Here is a 25,321-nt window from a genome sequence, read left to right as displayed (position 1 = left end):
GAGAGTGAAGATAATCTCCGCCCAAATGGAAGCGAGAGTGTCAGCCTCCGTGCATAAATGGCCCCCAAGGACAAAAGAACATCGCGAACACCATATCCGCCATAGGGTAATGTTGGAAATCACCTCCCAGGCTGACCCTGCACCTGAAGTAGGCAGGGAATCCTAAGCTGGTACAGGTACCAAAAGCAAATCCTGTGGCTCCATGATGTTGGCCTCTGTGGGACCCCGTCTCTTGCGACGCTGCATGAAGAAACCGTGGTCTCCTGGCTTTGACTCAAAGAGAGTAAGGGCTCCAGATCCTCTCCCCCAAAGGGCAGCACCCCATGTCATCAGAAAGGACTCGGATGTCACATGTGAGAACAACCTGAAGATACCTGTCCAAACCACTCTAGAGCTGGGGCAGCTCCATAAACAATGCTTGCTAGATTCCTCTGCAAGCTGACAATGCATACACAAGGAGGGTCTACCCATCTGCTGAAGCTAAGTACCCACAAGTATGCCTCTATGTATAGTGAGCCAAAGAAAGTAGGAGACTTTCCTGGCTCTACTAATGCCCCAAAAGTTAGTCCAGTAGCTCAACAAGAGCTCTGCAGTAAGTCCCTGTGCGTGCCAATGCTTGGAGGCAAATGGCAGGTTATGAGAATCTCTCTGCTGAAGCCTATAACCTGCCCTCGTCGAGTACTGGAAAAAGAAAAGAGGACGATCGCCTGCCACCGGAGCAGGCCATGCCCACTCACCTAGTCCCAGTCAAGCTCCCCAAGAGGTCGACCCTGAAAAATCCAAAGTCTCCATCTAGTATCCTTTGCAATGGTCAACCTGGAAGGATCTGTGGCCCATTCCTTACCCAGGCAACCAATGACCCTGACTCTCTGCCAAAGGAGCTCTTGCCCAAATCCAGGGGCTGAGTGAGATACAATCTGTGAGAAATGTTCGCCTCAAAATAAATAAACGGTGCCGGTCCTAAACGAACTCCAATGCATAGCCCAGCCTCACTAAAATAACCTAACCAAGTAGAGATGGGGTGAACATAGGCTGGATCTGTGAGTATATCCCTCCACTGTTGAGGAATAGCTCTCATGATCAGTAATTTGGTGGCAACAATCTGTCCAAGTGGCCCGTGTCTAATCTCTGATCACCTCCTCTGACATCTCCACACCACCCCTGAACCAATCTCCAACTGTCACAACCCCCTGAGCATGCCATCGGGCCAAGGGAGTCCTAAGTTCTGTACCAGGGGAAGATCCCTGATACCGAACCAGGGGATTATGGTAAAGTGGCTGTCGGGCAATTTCCTCTCTGGAGGAGGGAACTCAAGCATTTAGAAACCTGTGATTGGGCAACAAAGAAAATAAGAAGGGTTGCTCAATGGGTCACCTAAATGTGAAGGGGGTAAAGAAAAGCATATTCCCAAGGATGAAATTAGGTTCACTTAGGCTACTAAAAGCTCCATGGGTATTTACAAGGGCCAAGCATGCACATTTCAAAAGCATGATCTTGTTAGCACGAAAAACCCAACAATGCACATGCATCCTTAGAGTGTGCTTTCATTACGAATGGAACATGGAATGGGAACAAATACCATGATTGTTAGAAGATGTTGCAACTAAATTGTGCATGAATTTGAATTTCTTACTCTATGTGACACATATAAGTTATGCAAGAAAATGCACACGTGTATGTTTTGGTTGCTATAGTATGTGCTCCTAATGACATTGCAAGGATTTATGATGAAAGAGGTCAAGTAGTCCTTATACATGGATAACATCAAAAGAGACCAATAAATCAGCCATTTGACTAAAGAGAATTCATGCCATCGAGGAGGTATATTTAATTTGAAAAGGCTTTTTCATCAAGTATTACAAAAAACTCATTTCATCTCATTATCCACTTAGCGTGGATGAAGCGAAATTGGTTGGGACTCTACATAATTGATGGCATGACTTATGTATAAACAAGATTCATGGGTGCAATGACATCCCACGCACTTTCTATTCATCTCAATCAGGCAGAGCCCAATGCAAACTTAGTCGGGGAAATGTATCAGTCGAATGAGGGTCCAAAGCTAAGCCCCTCCTGAAAGAGACAGTGGTATCGCCCTCAGATCTCATAGTAGGCTAGACAAACACATAGAGAATGCTCCTCTATCTCGACCTCCCCCATTGTGCATAATTTGTAGACCCGCTGCTCTCGAGGTATGCTGACCGCTCTTCCAGCCTCAATCTATAGCTGGTAGGATGAGACTCGTATCTATCCGATAGCAATCCGCAAGGCGTGTGAGACTCTCCTATCCTCAAGGTACTGGGGCCTGTAAGAAGCCATCCTTCAAAAATCTATACACCAAGAAATTCAATCTCGGACTACATAAAAAATATCTTCTTGGCAGGCACCACCAATTCTTTGTCTTTGCATATGTGATATACTTGTTTAGGTGCATAAGATGCTCCTCTGGAGTGGTATTGTAGATAAGAATGTCATCAAGATTTCAACTAGCTGTGGATTGCCAAGAGAGTGGAGGTACGACAGCCTTAGCCAACTGGTTGTAAGGAACTATTTAGGGATAGTTTGGCGTACTTGCTAGCTATACAAGTTTCTCTGTTAGGATTTATCTTCAATGTGTGTTGCCTTTATGCCCCACATGGGTCCAAGGAGAGAATGTATTGTTGAAAGATAACATGTCAAGCTCAAAACGGATCTTATGAGAGTAGTTGATCAATCTCATAACAAGAGAAGCGTGTCCCTCTTGGAGCTTGAGGTTTGGGAGGAGCTATGTAAGAATTTGCTAAATTTGAACAAGGTGAATGGAGTGGTTTTTCTTGGTCTAATAAAAGGAAAGGTCAAGATCTTAGGGCTGGCAGAATTGATTGATTCTATGTTTTAGAAGAGGGATGGTGGTTGAGACCCCCTTTAGGGGGTAAATATATCTTTAACACAGGTCTATCTGATCATTGGCCTATGATATAGTGGTTTTTTGTTACCCCTACCTAGTGGGGAATCATGAGATATTCTTTTTAATTTCGACTACAAACATCTAAACAATAGGGACTATTAGGAGTTGGTGACAAGTACTCGAACTGAATTGTCGATCAGAGAGGAGGATCCTTGTTGGAGATGGGGGATGGCTATCCAAATCATGGTTGCCATTGTGATTCAGTGGGATTGATAGTATGGGTCTCAAAGGGTAGCATCACAAAAATGATTAACTAAAACCAAAGAGGTTGTACATGATGCCTTGAAGCTGAACCCAAGGGATCCGGCCATCTCGATGTTGATGGTTGGGTGTAGAGGAGGGCTTAAGCACTTGGGAGTGGAAAGAGCTGAGAATACTAGGCTCAAAAATGGGAAACTCTAGCTAGCTGTCTATGGGAGATTGTCCATCGAATCTCTTCTTTCAAGCTGTCAAGCAAAAGCATACCCAAGATTTGTAGATATAGTGATGCATAAGGGAACTTGGTCTCAGAAGTCAACATAGGAGAAATAATTAACTACAACTAGAGAGACCGTACATGAAGCCTTGAAGCTAAACCCTAGGGTTTCCATCATCTTCATGTTGATAGTTGAATTAGAGGCATGAAGCTCTCAAGAGTGGGAAAGGGTTGAGAATGCTAGGTTGAAAAGTGGGAAACTCTATTTGTCTATGGGAGATTTTGTCCCTCTCATCTTTTCTTTCAAGTTGTTAAGTGCAAAAAACCCTAAGAGAGTGGATAGAGTGATGGATAAGGAAATTTGATTATCGAATTGTGGCATGTTGCATATGTTTTTAAACGAGAACTAAGTGCAATTGTTAGTGACCCATGGTGGCAAATGATGGTTGGACTAGCACAATGTATGAGATTTTGAGTATGGTGGGATGTAGGATTATGGAAAGGCAATGTGTGGGTGTAGCAAGGATGTTCTTAGTAATGAGTTGTGGGAAGCCCTTAGGTCTATGGATAAGGAGAATCCTCGGGCCTTGATGGCTTTTTGTGGAGATTTTCTTACAATTTTGGGACATAAATGAAGGATGACCATATGGATTGTCAAAAAAGGTTCCCTATCAGAGGATGTGAATTTAGTTTGATGAAATTGTTCCCAAAAGGCAGTGTAAGCTGAAAGTGGGGGACTAGAGGCTGATCACCATGCTTGTTGAAGCCAGATAGGGGTATTGCCACATGTGAAGTAGATACTACCCAAATTTGTGAAACATAATCTACGAGGCTCTCCTCTACATATAACACATCTAGAATTGTAAGCAATTTACCTAACTTTGAGCAATCTCTTGCATCGACTTTGTGTTCTTGAATAAAAAGAATGTCCATAGATTCCCCTTGGATGAAGCTAAATATGAATCAACTTCCTTCGATGGGGATGAGGCACACCGCCAAGCCCTTGTATGTTCGAGCTAATAATCCTCATCGACAGAAGGAAGTAGGATGGAACACTTTACCCGACCTATTGACAAAAACAACTACGTCTTGAGTAGTAGACCTCCTGCAATAGGATGGACCACTTTACCCTACCTAGTGGAAAAAACAATTGTAGAGGAGGGACATTTTTTAAGGAGAGAATCCCCCATTCGTGGAAGATGGTGCATTGTCAATAGGGTACCACGATTTGCATCACCAGAGGTAGATGATACAACCTCCATCTCTCCAAGATTAACTAAGAGAGTGAAAGAGTTACTCAACAACATTTCTCCTTTGGACAATCTCTAGCAATATGTCCAAAGTTCCTACAAATTTGCTAATCCTATCTGCTCGTCGCTATCTTGACTCTTTGCCGAAAAAGAGAACCATTTTGCCCCTGAAGCATAATGGGGTCATCTAAAATGTAAGGATAAGAAACGATGACCCTAACTTTGGGGATCCCATCATTGCCTCCACTACAAAAGGAGAAGAACTCAAGAGGAGGGAATCTCTGTGACCTGCCCAAAGAATGCTCCGATCATAGCAACACGTTGATGGTAAACCTGAGGAAGACTAGGGAACCTAATGGAGAGTAAAGAAACATGTCTGTCCTCCTCTTCCGATTCAATACCCAAGGTGAAAGCATTAAGAAAGATCCTCTTGGAACCAAGTGCCAAAGGACTATCTGTAGCATTGTGCTTGTAGCCTTTGGTCAATCAAAAACCACCTGAAAAAACCGTCATTATAATAAACGAATATATGAAAGCAAGGGGCAATGTCTGGAGATAAAGCAACAAAGCATTCATTACCTCGCTTGTGACTTGGAAGGGTGGGACCCTGGGTGTGAGCAAACAGAGTGGTGGAGCTTTTCGAAAACGTTTAAGCATCAATTTTTTGACATTAGTGTATCTTATCTAGAAAGTATTTCTGTATCTATATCATGGTAGTAAAATGATGTTTAGAATGATGCATATACCATGCAATTGTGGGACGTTGGATACATACCATGGCCTGTTCTAACATGCAAGCGGTATAGATTCAGAAAGTTCATCTCAAAGTTCAAACATTTTCCCTTCGAGTAAGAGGCCAAAATGCATAAAGTTATGCAGGCTATACATTGCACTCTTGCAAAGGTACGACGGCTTATCCTTGCTTCGTTGTTTGCATGAGAAACCTATGTGGCCGTCTAGCACTAAAGTAGGGATCTCACGCTGATCTTGGCAACAAGTTCTTAGGGTTCGGAGGCACACCAAATTGCACACTGTTGCAGCCACTGATCTTAAGCACACTTTTAATGTGTTACGTTTAAAATCCTAACATTACAATGGCTAGATGTCAAGGTTTGGAGGTGTCATACAACTCAGCAATTGTTCAGAAAAGGCTCTTAACTCTGGTGAAGGATCCATTCTAGATATGCTTGCAAGAGTAGCAAAAGCTTCTGAAAGGTAAGGAAAAACTTCCCTTGTGACATCATCCTCGAAGGTAAGAAGTGATGCCAACAACCTAGCTGCTGCTACACGTTCCTGTAAGTTCAGAATGCAGACCATTAATAAAGATATAGAAAATAAAAAGTGATAAAACCCTCATTATAATTTCATCCCATCAAATGATTTTCAGCAATATCACATAAGTACTTCAAGATACATGAGGACTAGGATCAACTAACAATTCTATTCTCTTCCTTGAGTACAGCCCATTCAAGGACAAAGAGACAAGAAAAAGCAATAAAATCTTCATTTAAAATTGACCGCACAAACAATTATCAGCAAGGTAACATGCGTACTTTAAGATACGTGAGGAATAGGGAAATAAACTACAGTGATGTTCTTAAAAACTGGGATCATAGCAGGCACTAAAATACACATGCATAAATAGTCCCACGATGCAGTCTGTACCTCTGCAGAAGCCTTGCTTCTAACGACTCCAAGAGAAAGGTTAAATAAATCAACCGCATATGGAATTACTGCCATTTTGAAGTTATGAACAGCTGTAAAGAGAATCTGCAGGCATGCTGACTTCATTTTGGAACCCACACCAACCTAAAAGGGCAATAACAAGATGTTAGTTTGCTCTCTCTCTCTCTCTCTCTCTCTCTCTAACATGGGGTACATACTCAGCTAAGTATGCATGCTGCTAAAAAGTTGATGGAACTCTTGACATACAGGTGGTAGGCAACCTCATTTACTGTATTCTACAAGGCAAGCATTCCCCAACATCTGGAGAGTTGGGCCTTGGAACTTCATGGATGTTCCACCCCACTACCCACACAAGCTAGAGGTTACTGTGATTTGCATTTTGCCTTGGAAGGGAGGCTTGTTGGGTGCCTTGGAAGGGAAGCTTCACTCACCCTCTAGGCGAGCATTGTGGATCATGCATGGAGAAAAGGCCAAGTCTGAATTCACCTTTTCACCGGATAAGCCTGGCAAGGAAGATTGGTGATAGCTTTGAGAATAGAGTCTTTCCATCCTCAGGTCTTACAAGGCTACTGTCCCCCAAGGCAGTAGCTGCTTGGCTCGCTGCCCCCTACACAAATCTGTTGACTTGAGCCTACAAGTTTGGAGTGATGCCGGTGAAGCTTCTGCCATAGACTACTAAAGCTCACCAAGGCTAGTTGCTCAAATTCTTCCTCATAGGCCTTCAGCTTTTGCAGGGTCTGTTCTCCATCCCTCCTATGGGTAGACAATATTGAGTTCGGACGTGCATGGCTTCCATGACCATGCATGTTAGGAACCATAGTAGTTGATCCTCAGATGAGAGTTGCACTGAGCCCTTGTTGGGTGCTACAAGAGAGCACATCTTTGCTCTAGAACATCTGGAGCCACAGCTCTTGGGGCATGGCCCTAAGATTTGGTCCCCGGCTATGGGACGGAGTGGTGGGCGTGAATTTCCAATGGATAGGGACCAGCTGCAGAGCTTTACGATCAAGGAGAGCATATTGGAGGACGGCCATTTGGATGGGCGTCCACCTTTAGGATCTCAAGATTGGGATCCTCTTTGTACCCCTGTGTGCCATCAACAGAGGTGCACCCTTTTGACACTAGCTCACAGAACGTTTACCAAATATGGATTCCTGGTTTGGAGGCTGTAACATTCCTCAGACTTTGAATCCCCTCACGATAGCTCGATAGGAGGCTGTCTGGGGGGGGGGGGGTCCTAACACTTCTGAAGTATTACCGGAGGCCTAGGGCCACTCGTGCAAGAAGCAAGTAAGACATGCCATAGGTGTCACTGATGGTACGTAGGCGAGTGCTAGTCGATGGTGTCAACGATGTGCAAGCAGTACAAGTGCTGAAGTGATGTGAGCAAGAAGAAGACCAAAGTGGAACAACATCATAAAAGCCAACCCTCGACATGAACGGAAAAGAACTTCAACCACATAGCACAGGGTCCGTTGTATCAGGTGAAGGGAGGGGGAGGAGGGGAGGAGAAAACAACAGAAAGAGATCTTAGAGAAGCGAGCAGAGATGGGGAGTAGCATAGTTCATTAGAAAGCAAGATGACTGATACACCAGGAAAAGATACACACGAGGTGAGCTCTTGACTCTAACCTCTCACTCCTTCACTCACGCCCCCCGCCCCTGCTAGAATCTCCCCCCTTTTTCCCGTTTCCCCCTCTTCACCTTCTCCTCCTCTGCTCCCCCCGCTGCAAATCTCCTTTCCTTCTTCCTATTGGATGTCTTCCTGCATCCTTAGCCATTCCACCATTTGTGGGCCGCTTTGCCATTGATGGCTTTTGCAACACTCCAGCCTGTTCTGGGTCACTGAATCCCGTGCTCCATGTGTTCTCCTGTCTATTCCATGCGCTCTTGACACTAGTTGGTTGCGAAGGTTGGTGCACCCCCTATACCTCTTAACTGTTGGACTGCTTCCCATGTGCACCAACGAGTACCGCCTGTGCGCCTGTGCACTCTGTTGGACTGCTTCCCATGTGCACCAACAGGTGTACCTGGTGCACCATTGCGCCAGTACTTCCCTCTGATCAACTTTGACCATGGTGGGTCGAGGTTGAGGTTTGGCACTCTTCAGTCATGTATTGCTTCCGTCATATCCAAGTCATGTCCAGGTCCTCTATAAGTCATGTACTGTCAAGTCATGTCCATGTCAAGTCATGTCAAGTCATGTCCAAGTCAAGTCATGTCATGTCCATGTCAAGTCATGTCCAAGTCATGTCCATGTCAAGTCATGTCATGTCCATGTTAAGTCATGTCCAAGTCATGTCCAAGTCATGTCATGTCCATGTCAAGTCATGTCCATGTTTGTTCCAGAGTGACCAAGATGTGAGCATATGTTAACACGATGCGACTACGGTTGAATGCATCACTGATGAAGTCGGCCCTGCTAATGAAGTCGGCCCTACTAATGAAGTCGGCCCTGCTGATGAAGTTAGCTCTGCTGATGAAGTCGGCCTTGTTGATGAAGCTGGCCTGGCTGATGTAGTCGGCACTGCTGATAAAGTCGGTCTTGCTGTAGAGGTTGTAGGCATGGATGAGATCATGTGCACTACAGAGGCTACCTGGGACGTCATGGCGGTATAGAAAGGGGTGAAGAGCTTATCTCTAGGCAACCGTGGCTTATACTTGGGCTTTTTCTCGAGCATGAAGAAGGAACAAGATTTGAAGTAGAAGCTGATGATGAAACAGGAAGGTGAGCTAATGACGAAGCAAGAAAGGAAATCGAGAAAGGAAGGAGAGCTGATGACGAAGCAAGAAGGTGAGTGATGACGAAGCAGGAAGGTGAGTGATGACGAAGTAGGAAGGTGAGATGATGATGAGGCAAGAAGGAAAGCAGGAAAGGGAAGCAAGAAGTGAGCTCATGACGAAGCAGGAAAGGAAGGCAGGGAAGGAAGGGGAGCTGATGACGAAGCAGGAAGGTGAGTTGAAGCAGGAAGGTGAGCTGATGATGAGGCAAGGGAAGCAAGAAGTGAGCTGATGATGAAGCAAGAAAGGAAGCAAGGGAAGGAAGGGGAGCTGATGACGAAGCAGGAAGGTGAGCTGATGAAGAGGCAAGAAGGGAAGCAGGAAAGGAAGGGGAGCTGATAACGAGGCAAGAAAGGAAGGCAGGAAAGGAAGGGGAGCTGATGTCGAAGTAGGAGGTGAGCTGATGACAGGAAGGTCAGGAAAGGAAGGGGAGCTGATGACGAAGCAGGAAGTGAGCTGATGACAAGAAGGTGAGCTGAACTGAAGCAGGAAGGTGAGCTGATGACGAGGCAAGAAAGGAAACAGGAAAGCAAGGGGAGCTAATGACGAGGCAAGAAGGGAAGCTACTGTCAATGTGTTGGCAAGGTGCTGGCAAGGCCTGCTGAGAGATAACGAGAGAGGGAGGCAGGTGATAACCAGAGGAAGAGCTGATGGCGACGAGAGGGGGAGCTGATGGAGAAGCATAGAGTACTAGTGGAGACGAGGAAGAGACCTAGATGGCGAAGTAAGAGGTAGAGAGAAAATTTGCGCAGAGGAGGGCAGATCAGAAGGAGGAGCTGAGTGCGAGAGGGCAGCAAGGTGGCAATTTGCAGCAGGCTGTCCAAGAGGGAGAAGCGTGATGCGATCAAAGAGAGGGTGCTGCTCGGAGTGATACGATCCAAGAAGAGGGTGCGAGATGGGCTGCAAGGAGAGGTGCGCTGCACCTGGTTGGTGCGATCCAAGGAGAGGCTCTTGCTAGGGAGCTGCCAAGAGATTTTGTTGATGGAGGGACTTGCCAAAGAAGCTGCAATCAAAGAGAAGGAGACTTAGGGAGCTTCCAGGCACTGCAAGAGTTACTAGTTGCCAACGAGAGGGGTGCAAGGAAGAGACGCATCAAAGGTGTGCTTAATTTACTAGGTGCCACAAATAGCATAGGAGGTGGGGGCAAGATGCGCGCCAAAACTGAGGCTCCCGATGGTTGCTTGATCACCAAGTACCTATGCTTGGCCAATGCTAAATATAGCACTGGTGGGAGGTGAGAGAAAAAGCGGTGTGGGCAAGAGGTATAGCACTAGCGGGAGATGTGAGAAAAAGCGTTGTTGGCAAGAGGCAATATTTGAATGAAAAAGATCGTAAATTTTGAATTTGAATTATATACCTCCTGTATAGGCCAGTGGACATGTGTGACATAGGGGTGAATGAGGGTGAAGGAGGGGAACATGGGTGACAGAGAGTGAACATGGGGACGTGACATAGGAGTGAACAGGGGTGAACTAGGAGTGAACAGGGGTGACCTAGAGGTGAACATGAATGACAGAGAGGTGAACATGGGGAGGTGACCTAGGAGTGAACAGGGGTGACCTAGAGGAGAACATGGGTGACAGAGAGGTGAACATGGGAAGGTGAAATAGGAGTGAACATAGGTGACCCAGGAGTGAACAGGGGTGACCTAGAGGTGAACATCGGTGACAGAGAGGTGAACATAGGGAGGTGACCTCAGAGTGAACAGGGGTGACCTAGGAGTGAACATGGGTGACCTAGAGGTGAACATGGGTGACAGAGAGGTGAACATGGGCAGGTGACCTAGGAGTAAACAGGGGTGACCTAGGAGTGAACATGGGTGACATCCAGGTGAACATGGGGAGGTGACCTAGGAGTGAACAGGGGTGACCTAGGAGTGAACAGGGGTGACCTAGAGGTGAACATGGGTAACAGAGAGGTGAACATGGGGAGGTGACATAGAGTGAAATGGGGTGACCTACGAGTGAACAGGGGTGACCTAGAGGTGAACAAGGGTGACAAAGAGGTGAACATGGAGAGGTGACATAGGAGTGAACAGGGGTGACCTAGAGGTGAACATGGGTGACAGAGAGGTGAACATGGGGAGGTGACCTAGGAGTGAATAGGGGTGACCTAGGAGTGAATAGGGGTGACCTAGAGGTGAACATGGGTGACAGAGAGGTGAACATGGAGGGTGACATAGGCGTGAGCATGGGTGACCTAGGAGTGAACAGGGTTGACCTAGAGGTGAACATGGGTGATAGAGAGGTGAACATGGGGAGGTGACATAGGAGTGAAAAGGGGTGACCTAGGAGTGAACAGGGGTGACCTAGAGGTGAACTAGAGGTGAACATAGGTGACAGAGAGGTGAACATGCGAAGGTGACATAGGAGTAAACAGGGGTGACCTAGGGGTGAACATGGGTGACAGAGAGGTGAACATGGGGAGGTGACATAGGAGTGAACAAGGGTGACCTAGGAGTGAACAGGGGTGACCTAGACGTGACCAAGAGGTGAACATGGGTGAATTGGAGGTGAACATGCGGAGGTGACCTAGGAGTGAACAGGAGTGACCTAGAGGTGAACATGGGTGACAGAGAGGTGCACATGGGGAGGTGATATAGGAGTGAACAGGGGTGACCTAGGAGTGAACACGGGTGACCTAGAGGTGAACATGGGTGACAGAGAGGGGAACATGAGGGGTGACATAGGAGTAAGCATGGGTGACCTAGGAGTGAATAGGGGTGACCTAGAGGTGAACATGGGGAGGTGACATAGGAGTGAACAGGCGTGACCTAGGAGTGAATAGCGGTGACCTAGAGGTGAACATGGGTGATAGAGAGGTGAACATGGGGAGGTGACATAACATGGGGAGGTGACATAGGAGTGAACATGGGTGACCTAGAGGTGAACAAGGTGACCTAGGAGTGAACAAGGGTGACCTAGGAGTGAACAGGGGTGACCTAGATGCGAACTAGAGGTGAACATAGGTGACAGAGAGGTGAACATGGGAAGGTGACATAAGGGGTGAACAAGGGTGACCTAGGGGTGAACATGGGTGACAGAGAGGTGAACATGGGGAGGTGACATAGGAGTGAATAGGGTTGATCTAGGAGTGAACATGGGTGAGCTAGAGGAGAACAAGGGTCACCTAGAGGTGAACAAGGGTGACAGAGAGGTGAACATGGGGAGGTGACATAGGAGTGAACACGGGTGGAGTGAACGGGGGTGACCTCCAGGTGAACATGGGTCACAGAGAGGTGAACATGGGGAGGTGACATGGGAGTGAACAGGGATGACCTAGGAGTGAACAAGGGTGACCTAGAGGTAAACATGGGTGACCGAGAGGTGAACATGGGGAGGTGACCTAGGAGTGAGCAGAGGTGACCTAGGAGTGAACAGGGGTGACCTAGAGGTGAACATGGGTGACAGAGAGGTGAACATGGGGAGGTGACATAGGAGTGAACAGGGGTGACCTAGGAGTAAACAGGGGTGACCTATAGGTGAAGATGGGTGACAGAGAGGTGAACATGGGGGGGTGACATAGAAGTGAGCATGGGTGACCTAGGAGTGAACAGGGGTGACCTAGAGGTGAACATAGGTGATAGACAGGTGAACATGGGGAGGTGACATAGGACTGAACAGGGGTGACCTAGAGGTGAACTAGAGGTGAACATAGGTGACAGAGAGGTGAAAATGGGAAGGTGACATAGGAGTGAACAAGGGTATCCTAGGGGTGAACATGGGTGACAGAGAGGTGAACATGGGGAGGTGACATAGGAGTGAAAAGGGGTGACCTAGGAGTGAACAGGGGTGACCTAGAGGTGAACAAGGGTGACAGAGAGGTGAACATGGGGAGATGACATAGGAGTGAACAGGGGTGACCTAGAGGTGAACATGGTTGAACTAGAGGTGAACATGGGGAGGTGACCTAGGAGTGAACAGGGGTGACCTAGAGGTGAACATGGGTGACAGAGAGGTGAACATGGGGAGGCGACATAGGAGTGAACAGGGTTGACCTAGGAGTGAATAGGGCTGACCTAGAGGTGAACATGGGTGACAGAGAGGTGAACATGGAGGGTGACATAGGAGTGAGAATAGGTGACCTAGGAGTGAACAGGGGTGACCTAGAGGTGAACATGGGTGATAGAGAGGTGAACATGGGGAGGTGACATAGGAGTGAACACGGGTGACCTAGGAGTGAACAGGGGTGACCTAGAGGTGAACTAGAGGTGAACATAGGTGACAGAGAGGTGAACATGGGAACGTGACATAAGAGTAAACAGGGGTGACCTAGGGGTGAACATGGGTGACAGAGAGGTGAACATGGGGAGGTGACATAGGAGTGAACAGGGGTAACCTAGGAGTGAACAGGAGTGACCTAGAGGTAAACAAGAGGTAACCTAGGAGTGAACAGGGGTGACCTAGGGGTGAACTGGAGGTGAACATGGGGAGGTGACCGAGGAGTGAACAGGGGTGGCCTAGAGGTGAACAGGAGTGACCTAGAGGTGAACATGGGTGACAGAGAGGTGAACATTGGGAGGTGACCTAGGAGTGAACAGGGGTGACCTAAGAGTGAACAGGGGTGACCTAGAGGTGAACATGGGTGACAGAGAGGGGAACATGGGGGGTGACATAGGAGTAAGCACGGGTGACCTAGGAGTCAACAGGGGTGACCTAGAGGTGAACATGGGTGACCGAGAGGTGAACATGGGGAGGTGACATAGGAGTGAAGAGGGGTGACCTAGGAGTGAAGAGGGGTGACCTAGAGGTGAACATGGGTGACAGAGAGGTGAACATGGGGAGGTGACATAGGAGTGAACAAGGGTGACCTAGGAGTGAATAGGGGTGAGGGGTGACTTATAGGTGAACATGGGTGACAGAGAGGTGAACATGGGGAGGTGACATAAGAGTGAACAGGGGTGACCTAGGAGTGAACAGGGGTGACCTAGAGGTGAAATGGGTGACAGAGAGGTGAACATGGGTGGGTGACATAGAAGTGAGCATGGGTGACCTAGGAGTGAACAAGGGTGACCTAGAGGTAAACATGGGTGATAGAGAGGTGAACATGGGGAGGTGACATAGGAGTGAACAGGGGTGACCCAGAGGTGAACATAGGTGACAGAGAGGTGAACATGGGAACGTGACATAGGAGTGAACAGGGGTGACCTAGGGGTGAACATGGGTGACAGAGAGGTGAACATGGGGAGGTGACATAGGAGTGGAAAGGGGTGGCCTAGGAGTGAACACGGGTGACCTAGAGGTGAACAAGGGTGACAGAGAGGTGAACATGGGGAGGTGACATAGGAGTGAACAAGGGTGACCTAGAGGTGAACATGGGTGAACTGGAGGTGAACATGGGGAGGTGACCTAGGAGTGAGCAGGTGTGACCTAGAGGTGAACATGGATGACAGAGAGGTGAACATGGGGAGGTGACATAGGAGTGAATAGGGGTGACCTAGGAGTGAATAGGGGTGACCTAGAGGTGAGTGAACATGGGTGACAGAGAGGTGAACATGGAGGGTGACATAGGAGTGAGCATGGGTGACCTAGGGAGTGAACAAGGGTGACCTAGAGGTGAACATGGGTGACAGAGAGGGGAACATGGGGGGTGACATAGGAGTGAGCATTGGTGACCTAGGAGTGAAGAGGGGTGACCTAGAGGTGAACATGGGTGACAGAGAGGTGAACATGGGGAGGTGACATAGGAGTGAACAGGGGTAACCTAGAGGTGAACAGGGGTGGCCTAGGAGTGAACAGGGGTGACCTACAGGTATGACCTAGGAGTGAACAAGGGTGACCTAGAGGTGAAGAAGGGTGACAGAAGTAGAAATTATTATCTTCCACGGGGGGCTGAAAACGACCCACCGGTGTGGAGGGGTCAAGAATTTTCAAGTTCTTGACGGTACAAAAAGAGGCGGGTAACAACAGATCCTAATGCTGCCGGCGAGGTAGTGGAAAGGACTGATGTTAACTGTGTGGAGTCTCCCAGTAACTTCCGGTAGTCCTCCCTAATGTGTGCATAACTGGGACACTGCAGAGCTATATGTGCCTCTATCTCCACTGTTTGAGAGTCACAAAATCTGCATATTCTGGTATGTCGCGGAAGATTCAACCACGCTCCCTTCTCAATTGCAAGCATGTGAGATCTAGTCCGGAATCTAGCAATATTTCTGCGATAGAGCAAGGGGATGGAAGTGCTGATGTATGCCTGAGCAGGGGCCTCTTTTGTCATATATGTGGACCAACATGTGGGGTTGATGTGATCTTGGTAATACTCCAGCTTCACCCTCTTCTTTGTTGTTAGCCATTGAGTCTGTAGAGTGCTCAATAGGGACATCTGAAACTCTTGGATATCAATTCTTGCGGGTGGCATAGTCAGGTATGAGTCTACATTCCATCTGCTGAACCACTTCCTTATATCTGTCCCCCATCCTGTGCAAATGATCTTGCTCTTATGATTCTTTTGAAGTTTCATGCTGGCCATCCATGCCCTGTGAGGTAATCTATCTGTTTGCATTTGTTGTACCTCCACTAAGTATTGCAGTACTCTAACGAAAGCATGGAACTCGATAGGTCTCCTGCCTGTTTCTAATAGAGGTGAACATGGGGAGGTGACATAGGAGTGAATAGGGGTGACCTAGAGGTGAACATGGGTGAACATAGGGTGAACCTGGGTGACAGAGGGGTGAAGAGGGATTAAGGAGAGGTGTGTGCCAGAGAAGGCAAGGGATGTTTCCATCTTGCCAGAGAAGGAAAAAAAAAAACTCAGTTTTTTAGTGATCTCCCACCAAAAGAGCGCAATTGGGCAGGAGAGAGTAGAACCTAAACAAAGGAATACATTGTTTGTTTGTTTTTTTTTGAATGAATAAAAATTCAAATAATAGGAATGGAAATCCTTATCCAAAGAGAGAGTCAATGTGGATGATACTTCTTTACCCATGAGCCATTTACGGGTGTTGGTAACTTCTTGCCCTCCAAGGTGGCCAAATAAACCCCTCCACTGGGAATAATCCTTGTGATAAAGAAGGGCCCTGTCCAGCCACTGACAAATTTGGGTTTATGCTTCAGGAACTTACTGGAATATAAAAAGACCAAGTTGCCAACTTGGAATTCCCTCTTCCTGAGATTTCTGTCATGCCATGCTTTTTGCCTTCTTTGCCAAACTTCCCAAGCAAGGATTGCTTCACGACGATGTTCATCCAAGGCTTCAAGATCCCATAATCCCTCAAGTGTGCATGCCTACAAGTTATCATCCATCTCTGCCATGACCCTAGTGGTCTTCATGTGGAACTCATAGGGCATAACCGCCTCCAGGCCGTAACTAGCTGGAATGGTGAATATCCAGTGCTAGCCTTGTATGCTGTTCTGTAAGCAAAAAGAGCGGCTGGTAGTAGAATATACCAATCTGCCAAGGAATGAAGGCATAACCGAACCACAATATGAGACATGGTCCGATTGGAGCTCTTGGCCAAACCATTGGATCGAGGGTAGTATGAACTAGAGGTCTTGTGAACAATTTGCAGTTGGGTGATGAGGTCAGTAATGACATCATTGAGAAAGTGGGTACCTCTGTCACTCATCAATTCCACAGGACATCCAAACCTAGAAATTATTTGATCATACAAGAATGAGGCCACAACTGGAGCAGTGCACGTCTTCGCGGCGCCCTTCGCCTCCACTTATTTAGTGCCATAATCAATAGCAATCAGAGCATACTTGTTCCCTCTTCGAGTTGCAGGAGAGATGGGTCCAACAAAATCCAATCCCCATCTATAGAAGGGTGGTACAGGGCTGGATGGATGAAGGGGAAGGTACTCCCGTCGGGTAGGCTTCGGCCCCCCTCTTTGACATGAGTCGCAGCGGCGCACATAAGCATAGCAGTCTTGGAATAGCTTTGGCCACCACAACCCAGAGCGCATTATCTTTCTAGCAGTGGCCTCTAGTGCCATATGACCTCCTCCCATTCCTGAGTGAGCCTCTTGAAGGATGGCTTGTGTTTCATGAGGGAGCACGCACCTCCTTAAAATGTGGTCCTTCCCCAACTTGTACAGCTCCCGCGATCAGTTTTTTTTTTTTTTTCCATGAAAAAGACTTCTATTAAGTAAGAACAAAAACCCGCAAGAGCAAGCTCAAAGCGGAATACATCATGAAATCATGAGGATAATAAAAAACCCCTCAGAGTGAGGTGGAAAAAAGCCAAGGCTGAGGCTGAAAGTGCCATCTCAACCCTATAGTAGATTCAGAGAAGAAAGGAGAATCCTTCCATTCCCTGAAGAAAGAAGCCCTCCTAGCTGAGGCTGCACGGGAGTCCCCCTGCATACCCGTCCATACGGCCATCAGAGTGTGTACGATGTCTGTCCAGATACTAGCCAATGTGTGCGAGGGATGAACCTGAGTACCCTCCATAGCCTCTGTGCATCTGGCTCTCCAAATATGCCAGGCTGCTATGCTCGCTATAATCTCCCAAGAAGTATCCACAGAGGCATGTACAGCTGTAAAAGGACGGTGTGGAACCACATCCAACGAACATAACTCAACCCGATGACGTCGAACCGAAATGGCCCGAGAGGAGTCAAGTCCCTCATAGAAAACCTGAGGTCCTGTAAGAGAAAGCCAAGCCACTGAGCCCCAAGTCATAAAAAGTGGGGAATGGGCAAAGTGACTGAAGATCCTGGCTATCCCCATCCAAATCAATCTCGCCTGTCTGCAATCCCATAAGCAATGCTGAATAGACTCCGAAGCAGAAAGGCAACGAGGGCAAGTAGGGTCGGCTCCGAATCTAGACCTCCAAAGGTTCACTGCAATCCCTCCATGGATAGAAAGCCAAAAGAAGATAGTGATCTTTCTATTCCTGTGGGATTTCCAGAGCCTCCTCCAGAAGTACCTCTGCTGATCCGCAGTAATACCAAAAGTCTCCCAATGAGGAACTCTGGAGGGTCTCCAGCCACTACTACTGAGCTGAAATCTCCTGGCATTACTGACCGTGTAACGAAAGAAGGGTATGGTCTTCTCTCGATGCCCCGCGTCAATCCACTTCCACTCTCCGGGGTCCCACTGTAAATACCTGATGGGAACTCCTCCATAGAGCCAGAGCCTCCAAGACCCGGTGGAGAGTAACTGGGGGTCAGGGTCTAAGAACCACTCTGAATCTGATCCCTGCATCAAAAGGCCTACAACCCTGATAGGCTGAAAAGCAGACTCAAGCAAGATGTCCTCTGTAGATCTGAGCAATCTGCCACCATCCTGGACACTGAAAACCAAAGCATCCTCCTGTGCATCTCGGAAGGCTAAGACCTGAAGTGGAACCCCGCCTCTCGAGAAAGTACCTGCCCAAGTGGAGGAAGTGAGAGGCATATCATTTGTGTCTATCCAAGCCTCTGGAAGGGCTGCCTCAATCTGCAAGATCCTCCCTGCACTCCCTCTGAGATGTCCTGTCAACCTTGATTTGGTTTCCTCTGGAAGCCTACGGAAAGCTTTCCAAGATCCCAAAGAAGAAGCAGGTCCCCTCTCCCACCTGGCCCACTGCATGTAGAGTGAGGCACCCAGTGGCCTGCCAAGATCATCTAAAATACTGTCGTTCCACATGATGGGCTGCCTATCAATCTCTTCCCGGGAGGAAGGAGGAATCCTCTGAAGAGAGCTTCTGAAACTAGCCCAAGCTTTCAGAATGGCAACCATGAGAGGGGATGAAGGTGACCAGAGGTGTGCTGTGGTGAAGATCCATCTAACACTGCTCATCCAGTCTCCTCCTGAGGAAGGTGTGCACCTTTGTATGCTGCTCATAAGAAAGTCCTTCCACGGTTCCTGTCCTGGCATAAGTCCTCGCACCACTATCTTGCAAAGTAAAGCTCTGCACTGTAAATCTGGATCAATAATATTGAGACCCCCATCCTGTGTAGGGAGGATGAGGGTCTCCCAAGCCACTCTGGCTAAGGCATCTGCTGTGCCATCAAGCCCACTCCAGAGAAAGTTCCTGATCGGCGGGTCTTCTGAGCTGAATGATGCAGTCCCTAGAACGGCACCAACATGAACAAATAAACCAGGCAGTGGCCAAGAGGACCTGGTTGACCACCACAACTCTAGAGGCAAGATCCAGCTTGGCTGAGCTCCAAAAGAGAAGCTTCCTTCTGATGCTCTCCAACATGGGAGCAAACTGCTGCGTGGTAGAAATACCCAAGCCGACCTGGCAGCCCAAATACCTGATAGGCACACCCCTCTGAACCCAAGTGAACCCTATGTCAAGCCCCCAAACTGGAGTGTCCTCATCACTGATCCAAAAGCCATTGGATTTATGCCAATTTATCTGCGCCCCTACCGCCAAGCAAAATAAATCCAATGCTGTCCTGAAAGAAGTGAGCGTCTGTGGAGAGGCATCCAAATAAATCGCTGTGTCATCAGCCAACAACTCACTGTCAAGCAGCTCCTCTTCTCTTCTGATGGGAAGTCTCAGCCCAAAGATGTCAGCTTGAGATCTAACATAGATACTCATAGCTTCGGCCATGAATAAAAAAAGGAAAGGAGCAAGGGGGCATCCCTGACGGACTGATCTCGAAATCTGAAATCTCTCACCCCTTACCCCACCAATAAGTACCTGGCTATGGGCTGATCTGTACAAAGAGGAAACACCTCTGATCCAAACATCAGTGAATCCAAAGCGTAGAAGGGTGCCCTCCAAAAAACTCCAATCTACTCTGTCATAAGCTTTTTCAAAATCCAATAGTAGAATGGCAAGATTCTGGCCACTCTGCATGGCCCACTCTGAAGCTTCCCAGAAAGAAAAAATGTTATCAAAAATACTTCTGCCATGCACAAATCCCGTCTGAGTGTCATGAATAAGATCAGGGAGAAGTGGTTGCAATCGGAGGCTGATAGCCTTGGCCAGAATCTTGTAACAAGTCCCCAGAAGTGTGATAGGCCTCCACTGGGACAATAAATTTCTGCTACCTCCTTTTGGGATAAGGTGGATGAGGCCCTCTGTAAGCGACTCAGGCATCTCGCCAGAGTCCCAAATGGCCTGCATGGCTGAAGTAATATAGTCTCCAATCATATCCCAAAATGCAATGAAAAAAGATGGGGTGAGGCCATCTAAACTAGGGCACTTGCCCTTGTGAAGGGCTGAAAGTGCAGTCTTGAACTCTGTGTTGGTGAAAGGTGCGTCAAGTAGAACATGCATATCCGGATTCACCAACACTGGGATACTCTGCCAAATAGCCTGTCTAGCATCCTCTCTATCGTGTGTCTCAGGATCAGCAGTAAGGAGGGTGGCATAGAAATCTGAAGCTATGCGTAAGACGTCATCTGGCTCTGTCTGTAAAACCCCATGTGAGTCAATAAGCTGAGATACACTCTCTCTACTATGTCTAGGGCCAAGAGTAGAGAAAAAGTGTTTATTGACTCTACCACCCATCTGAATCCAGAAGGACTCCCGTGCATGAAAGGCATACTCTGCTCTCTGATCAAGCTCTCTGATCAAGCAATAACTACAGATGAGCCCTCGCTGCAGCAAGGCGCTCCTGAATCCAAGCATCTGAAGGCCGTTTCTGCTCTTCCCTCTGCAAAGCTGCTAACTGCTGGCGAACACCAACCTCACGTCTGAGAATATCTCGTCTCCTGGTAGAAGCAACTGAGCAGTAAAATTCGCTAATACCAGAGAGGGCAGCGGCTAAATGTGATGGATGTGGCTGCCCACCCTGGACATGAGCAAACCATATCCGTAGGGCTGCCTCCGTAAGGTCCTCCTCTGTGTAAAAGGCATGTGGAATCCTGATGCTGGCAGATCGGCCTCTCAAGTGAGGCTCTGAGATAGCCAGAACAACAGGGAAGTGGTCTGAAGTGGAAACCCCCGCAGCAATGCATACCGATCCACCTCTATCTAGTGCCCAGTCATCTACATAAAATCTGTCAATGCGTGCATGAATAGGCATCTGTTGCCTCCTGTTCGACCAAGAGAACAGGAGGGACTGTGGCTGAATAAGAAAGGCATCATCACACCAAGTATCTCTGCCACAGAAATGGAAAAGGAAGGCATCCCAAGCTTCTCTCTCCAAAGAGTGAAGTCCGCCTTCTCTACCCCCTTTTTTGTCTGACGGTAACTCGACCATGTTAAAGTCACCTCCAATCACCCAAGAATCCACAATAGGGGCCTAGGAGAGCAAAGTCTTCCACATAAGGACACGTTCCCCTCTAATGTTGGAGGCATATAGGTTAAGGAAGCCAACCTTACGCCCTCCAATCAAAAGAATAATCCACTGAGCTCTAGAGGGGATAATGACTCCGTGCCCAACAACTAAGGGGAGAACCGACTACGAAACTGAAATAGAAGTGCCTCCCCTAGTGCCCAAGGCAGGCGACCAAAAAGTATGGCCAGAAAGCAACTTGCCTAACTTGGCACAATCTCTATAATCCAGCTTGTGCTCTTGAATAAATAATATATCAATGGAAGCCCCAGTAACACCTGGATGAAGCTGATCCCGGATCAGCTGTCTACGGCGACGATGTGGGACGCCACCTAGGCCCTGTATGTTCCAACTGATAATCCTCATCGACGGGAGGATGTAGAGTGGAACACCTTACCCAACCTAGTGGCGGAAACAAACCCCTCAACAGGGGAAGACCTCCTGCTCGAGGAGGGAGGGAAGGAACCCAGTGGTGGAAAATCAATAGGGGAAAGAATCCTGGCACCTGAAGAAGAAGCCCTGTCAATAGGAAACCCAACCACTGGCTCCCCAAAAGTAGCGGGCACAAACTCCTCCTCTGGGAAATCTGAACTCTCTGCTAAGGCTGAAAACGAGTTCCTGTGGAGCAAGCCAGACACCGGAGTACGAAGGATCCCTTGTGAGGGAAGAGGATCAACGGTGTAAGCTATCCCCTTCCCCCTATCCAAGGGAGGGAGTGAGGAATGCTCTCTATCCTGTGTCTGCCCAGCCGCGGAGATCTCTCCGTCCTCAAGAGGAGCATCTGGCACTGCTGGATCTAAGGAAGAAGCTGCAACTGGGGAGGAGGTCGAAGCTTCAGCGTCTCGAACTGTGCAAGGTGAGACAGGAGGGACAGCTCGAGGTGAAGCAGAGTCTACTAAGGTACCCTCATGAACTGAAGGAGGGACCTGTACACGTACTGGAACCCACTGTAAAGCATCGCGTGTGCCTGAGGGAGGTGGGGGTCGAGGAGCAGGTGAAGGACCTGTACCACCCCCCTGTCGAGGCCGAGGAATAGGTACTGGACCTGTACCACCACCTGACTGAGCAGGACCGCCACGTGAAGAACGAGGAGCAGGAGTTGGACCTGTACCACCCCTCTGTCGAGGTCGAGGGGCAAGTGCCGGGTCTAATCCCCCCCTGTCCCCCCTGTCGATGCCCTGAGGCGGTAGCTGTACTAGAGGGCTTCTTGGGCCTTTTCTTCTTCCTGGGGCAATCCCTGGCAAAGTGTCCCGAGGTCCTGCAAATCTTGCACTGGTCCTGCCTGCCTGAAATCTCCACTCTCTGGCAAAAAAAGGAACCATCCGGGCGCTGGATCATGACGTGGTCCATCTTGAGGTTAGGATCCTTGCAAAGGACCCTAACTCTAGGAACCCCATCAGCCTTGGTTGCCTCTGCTGCAGTCAATGGCAACCCAGGGAGGGGTGGGATCTCAGCAACTGTGCCAAAATGCTCCCCAATAACAGAAAGAAGTCGATGGTAAACCTGGGGAAGCCCGGGGAACCTGATGAAGAGCGAGAAGATTTTCTTATCTGCCTCTACTGGGTCGAAACCAATGTGAAAGGCTTCAAAGAAGATCTTCCTGTGTCCCAGGTGTAAAAACTCGGCCTTGAGCACAGTGCTCGCAGCCTCTGGAGTGTCAAAAACAACCTGGAAAAAACCTCGTCCCAGAAGGCGAACATCTAACAATCGAGGAGTGAGGTCTGGGGGGAGAGCCACAAGCATCCAGTCTCTGGCTTGGGATCTGGAGGGGTGAGACCCGAAGATGCGTGCTAGCAACGTGGTAGAGCATTCAATCTCTACATCCTTCTTGAGCTGCTGCAACTCGTCTTTAGAAAAAGTGATAGTTTTCACGGCCGGTGGAGGTGGAGTAGGATTGGCTGACGGGGTATCCATCGCCAATCAAGGTGAGGAGGCCGACTCTAACAAATTAAAGGCTCCTTCCGTTCCAAAAAAACTGCGGGAGAAAAGGGGGCAGAAGGAGGGGAAAGGAGGCAAGGAGGAAGCAGGGGGGAAGGGGAGGGAAGGAGGAGAGGGGCTGAGAGGGGATAGGGGCAAGCTGAGAGGGAGGGAGGGGGCGTTGGAGGGGAGGGCTAAGAGGGAAAGGAGAGGAGAAGAAGGAGAGGGGAAGGAGAGAAGGGAAGGGCAGGAGAGGGGGGGGGGGGAGGGGGCGGAGAAGCAGGGAGGAGGCGGGGGGAGCAGGCTGAGAGGTAGGGAGAGGACTGAGAGGAAGAGAGGGGGCGGGAGAGCAGGCAGGGAGGGGGCGGAACAGCAGGGGCCCCGCGATCAATTTGAAAGGAGCAGCCTGAACAATCTGCCTCTGCTTTTGTGTTGGAGTTAACCCTTTGGGGAACTCACCTGTAGACAACAAGTGTACAATGTTTGCATACCCCGTGCTCCATGTGTTCTCCTGTCTATTCCATGCGCTCTTGACACTAGTTGGTTGCGAGGGTTGGTGCACCCCCTATACCTCTTAACTGTTGGACTGCTTCCCATGTGCACCAACGAGTACCGCCTGTGCGCCTGTGCACTACTTCCCATGTGCACCAACAGGTGTACCCGGTGCACCATTGTGCCAGTACTTCCCTCTACTTCCCTCTGATCAACTTTGACCATGGTGGGTCAAGGTTGAGGTTTGGCACTCTCTTTCCACCAGTAGTAAATAGGTCAAGTAGATGTAATAACAAGAACCAATTTGAATCTTGAATCAAGACTTCTTCATTCCATAATATTTTGATTTGGGTAGTTTAGACACTAGGTCAGGAAGAGGTCAAATATTAACAATCAAATATATTCAGATTTAGAACTACTCAAGATAACAATCAGCACCTTATTAAAAGAGATAGGAGTACTGACCTGCACAAATCCCATGATAGGAGACATCATTTGAGAAAGAAATGATTCTGTTTCCTGTGTCCTTATTTTCTGTGCAGCACTGATAAGGACATTGGCCATGCACAAACAGAATGCCATCCAAGTTGTTAAATCCTCATCGCATTTCTCTGCAATAGTCTTGGATGCAGATGCATCTACGTCTTCCCATTGATGGTTTGGTAGGAAAGGAATGTCCTCTCGTTGACCAACGATGCAGGAAATGACAGATGACAGAATGGACACAACTGGCTATGACTGTTCGCCAATGCATCCTGAAATACCTCAATTGTTACTATTGAAAGAAACCAATCTAAAACCCACTTGCAAGATAAGCATCCTCTTGATGTTTTTCAAATAAATGTGATTTCAATGATTTTGAGTTTAAAAAGATCAAAAGAGAAATGAGGCATCTTTTGGAAAATTAAACATAGATTTAAACTGCAGTTGATATAGCAGAAGATCTTACTTTCTTGTAAACCGTCTTCCTGAAATTCTTCAATAATCAGCGAGCCCTTATTGCATTTTACCATGGAAGAATGGAGACGTTCCGAACCTCTTTCTACTGCCAACTCCGCACAGATCATCAAAGCAAAGCAATCGATGCAGCCATGCTGAGTCTTAAATACACAAACTACAAATGCATTTATGATTCTTTACTCAGAAACTACAATAATACACAAACTTAGCTTTTAGTGTAGCACCAATCATAAATGCATTTGATCACTTCGCCAAGAACATACACAATTTCATTTTTATGGATGTACGCCTATCAATGTCTTTTCCTCAAATTTTAAATTCTAGACCCACCATATGGTCACTTTGGTAGGAATCTAGCTTGACATTATGAGCAAGAGCACGAGGACCCTTGCAAGGATTTTCAGCATCGCGAATGCTTTTGTAAGACCTGGCCTCCAGGCACCTTCTATTGTATCATGGATATAGGTATCCACTGATTGTAGAATAGTCCCGCAAACTAGCTCCTTGCAGCTTTTCATGGATTTTCATAGGCAGCAATCCAAGAACCTTGTGTACGAATCTGCAAGGGGTTGGCCCGCATAGGACCCTATCAGACAGCTGAGTCGTGAACCTTTTTAAATGCTTAAGGGGACATCAAACCATGTAAGGTTATCTAAACCATACTTTACCTAATTGAGTCGAACATAATGCATATTCAATGAAGGAAAATTTTTCCA

At 48.0% G+C, this 25,321-nt stretch overlaps 1 protein-coding gene across 1 annotated transcript; it reads right to left on the bottom strand.

The window, feature by feature from the left end:
• Positions 1-5,568: 5,568 nt before the first annotated feature.
• Positions 5,569-24,618, bottom strand: LOC147883536 (uncharacterized). Its single transcript, XM_087400124.1, has 4 exons — positions 24,595-24,618; positions 24,111-24,400; positions 6,278-6,421; positions 5,569-5,905 (listed from the first exon to the last, which is right to left on the bottom strand). The coding sequence occupies exons 2-4, from the start codon at positions 24,225-24,227 to the stop codon at positions 5,711-5,713; spliced, it is 456 nt and encodes a 151-aa protein (XP_087256250.1). The 5' UTR covers positions 24,228-24,400; positions 24,595-24,618; the 3' UTR covers positions 5,569-5,710.
• Positions 24,619-25,321: the final 703 nt, after the last annotated feature.

Source organism: Dipteris shenzhenensis, chromosome 28 (genome assembly GCF_047967505.1).
Source record: "Dipteris shenzhenensis isolate YYH24624 ecotype China chromosome 28, Dip_SZ_1.0, whole genome shotgun sequence".
NCBI lineage: Eukaryota > Viridiplantae > Streptophyta > Polypodiopsida > Gleicheniales > Dipteridaceae > Dipteris > Dipteris shenzhenensis.
This window is presented reverse-complemented; position numbering and strand designations above follow the sequence as displayed.

Bases quoted from the DNA above. Each gene is read 5' to 3' on its own strand.
- LOC147883536 (XM_087400124.1), bottom strand. From the start codon at position 24,227: ATGGCATTCTGTTTGTGCATGGCCAATGTCCTTATCAGTGCTGCACAG. The intron at 6,422-24,110 runs GTCAGTACTCCT...TTGCCCTTTTAG, and splicing joins CTATCATGGGATTTGTGCAG to GTTGGTGTGGGTTCCAAAAT. The intron at 5,906-6,277 runs GTACAGACTGCA...CTGAACTTACAG, and splicing joins GAAGCAAGGCTTCTGCAGAG to GAACGTGTAGCAGCAGCTAG.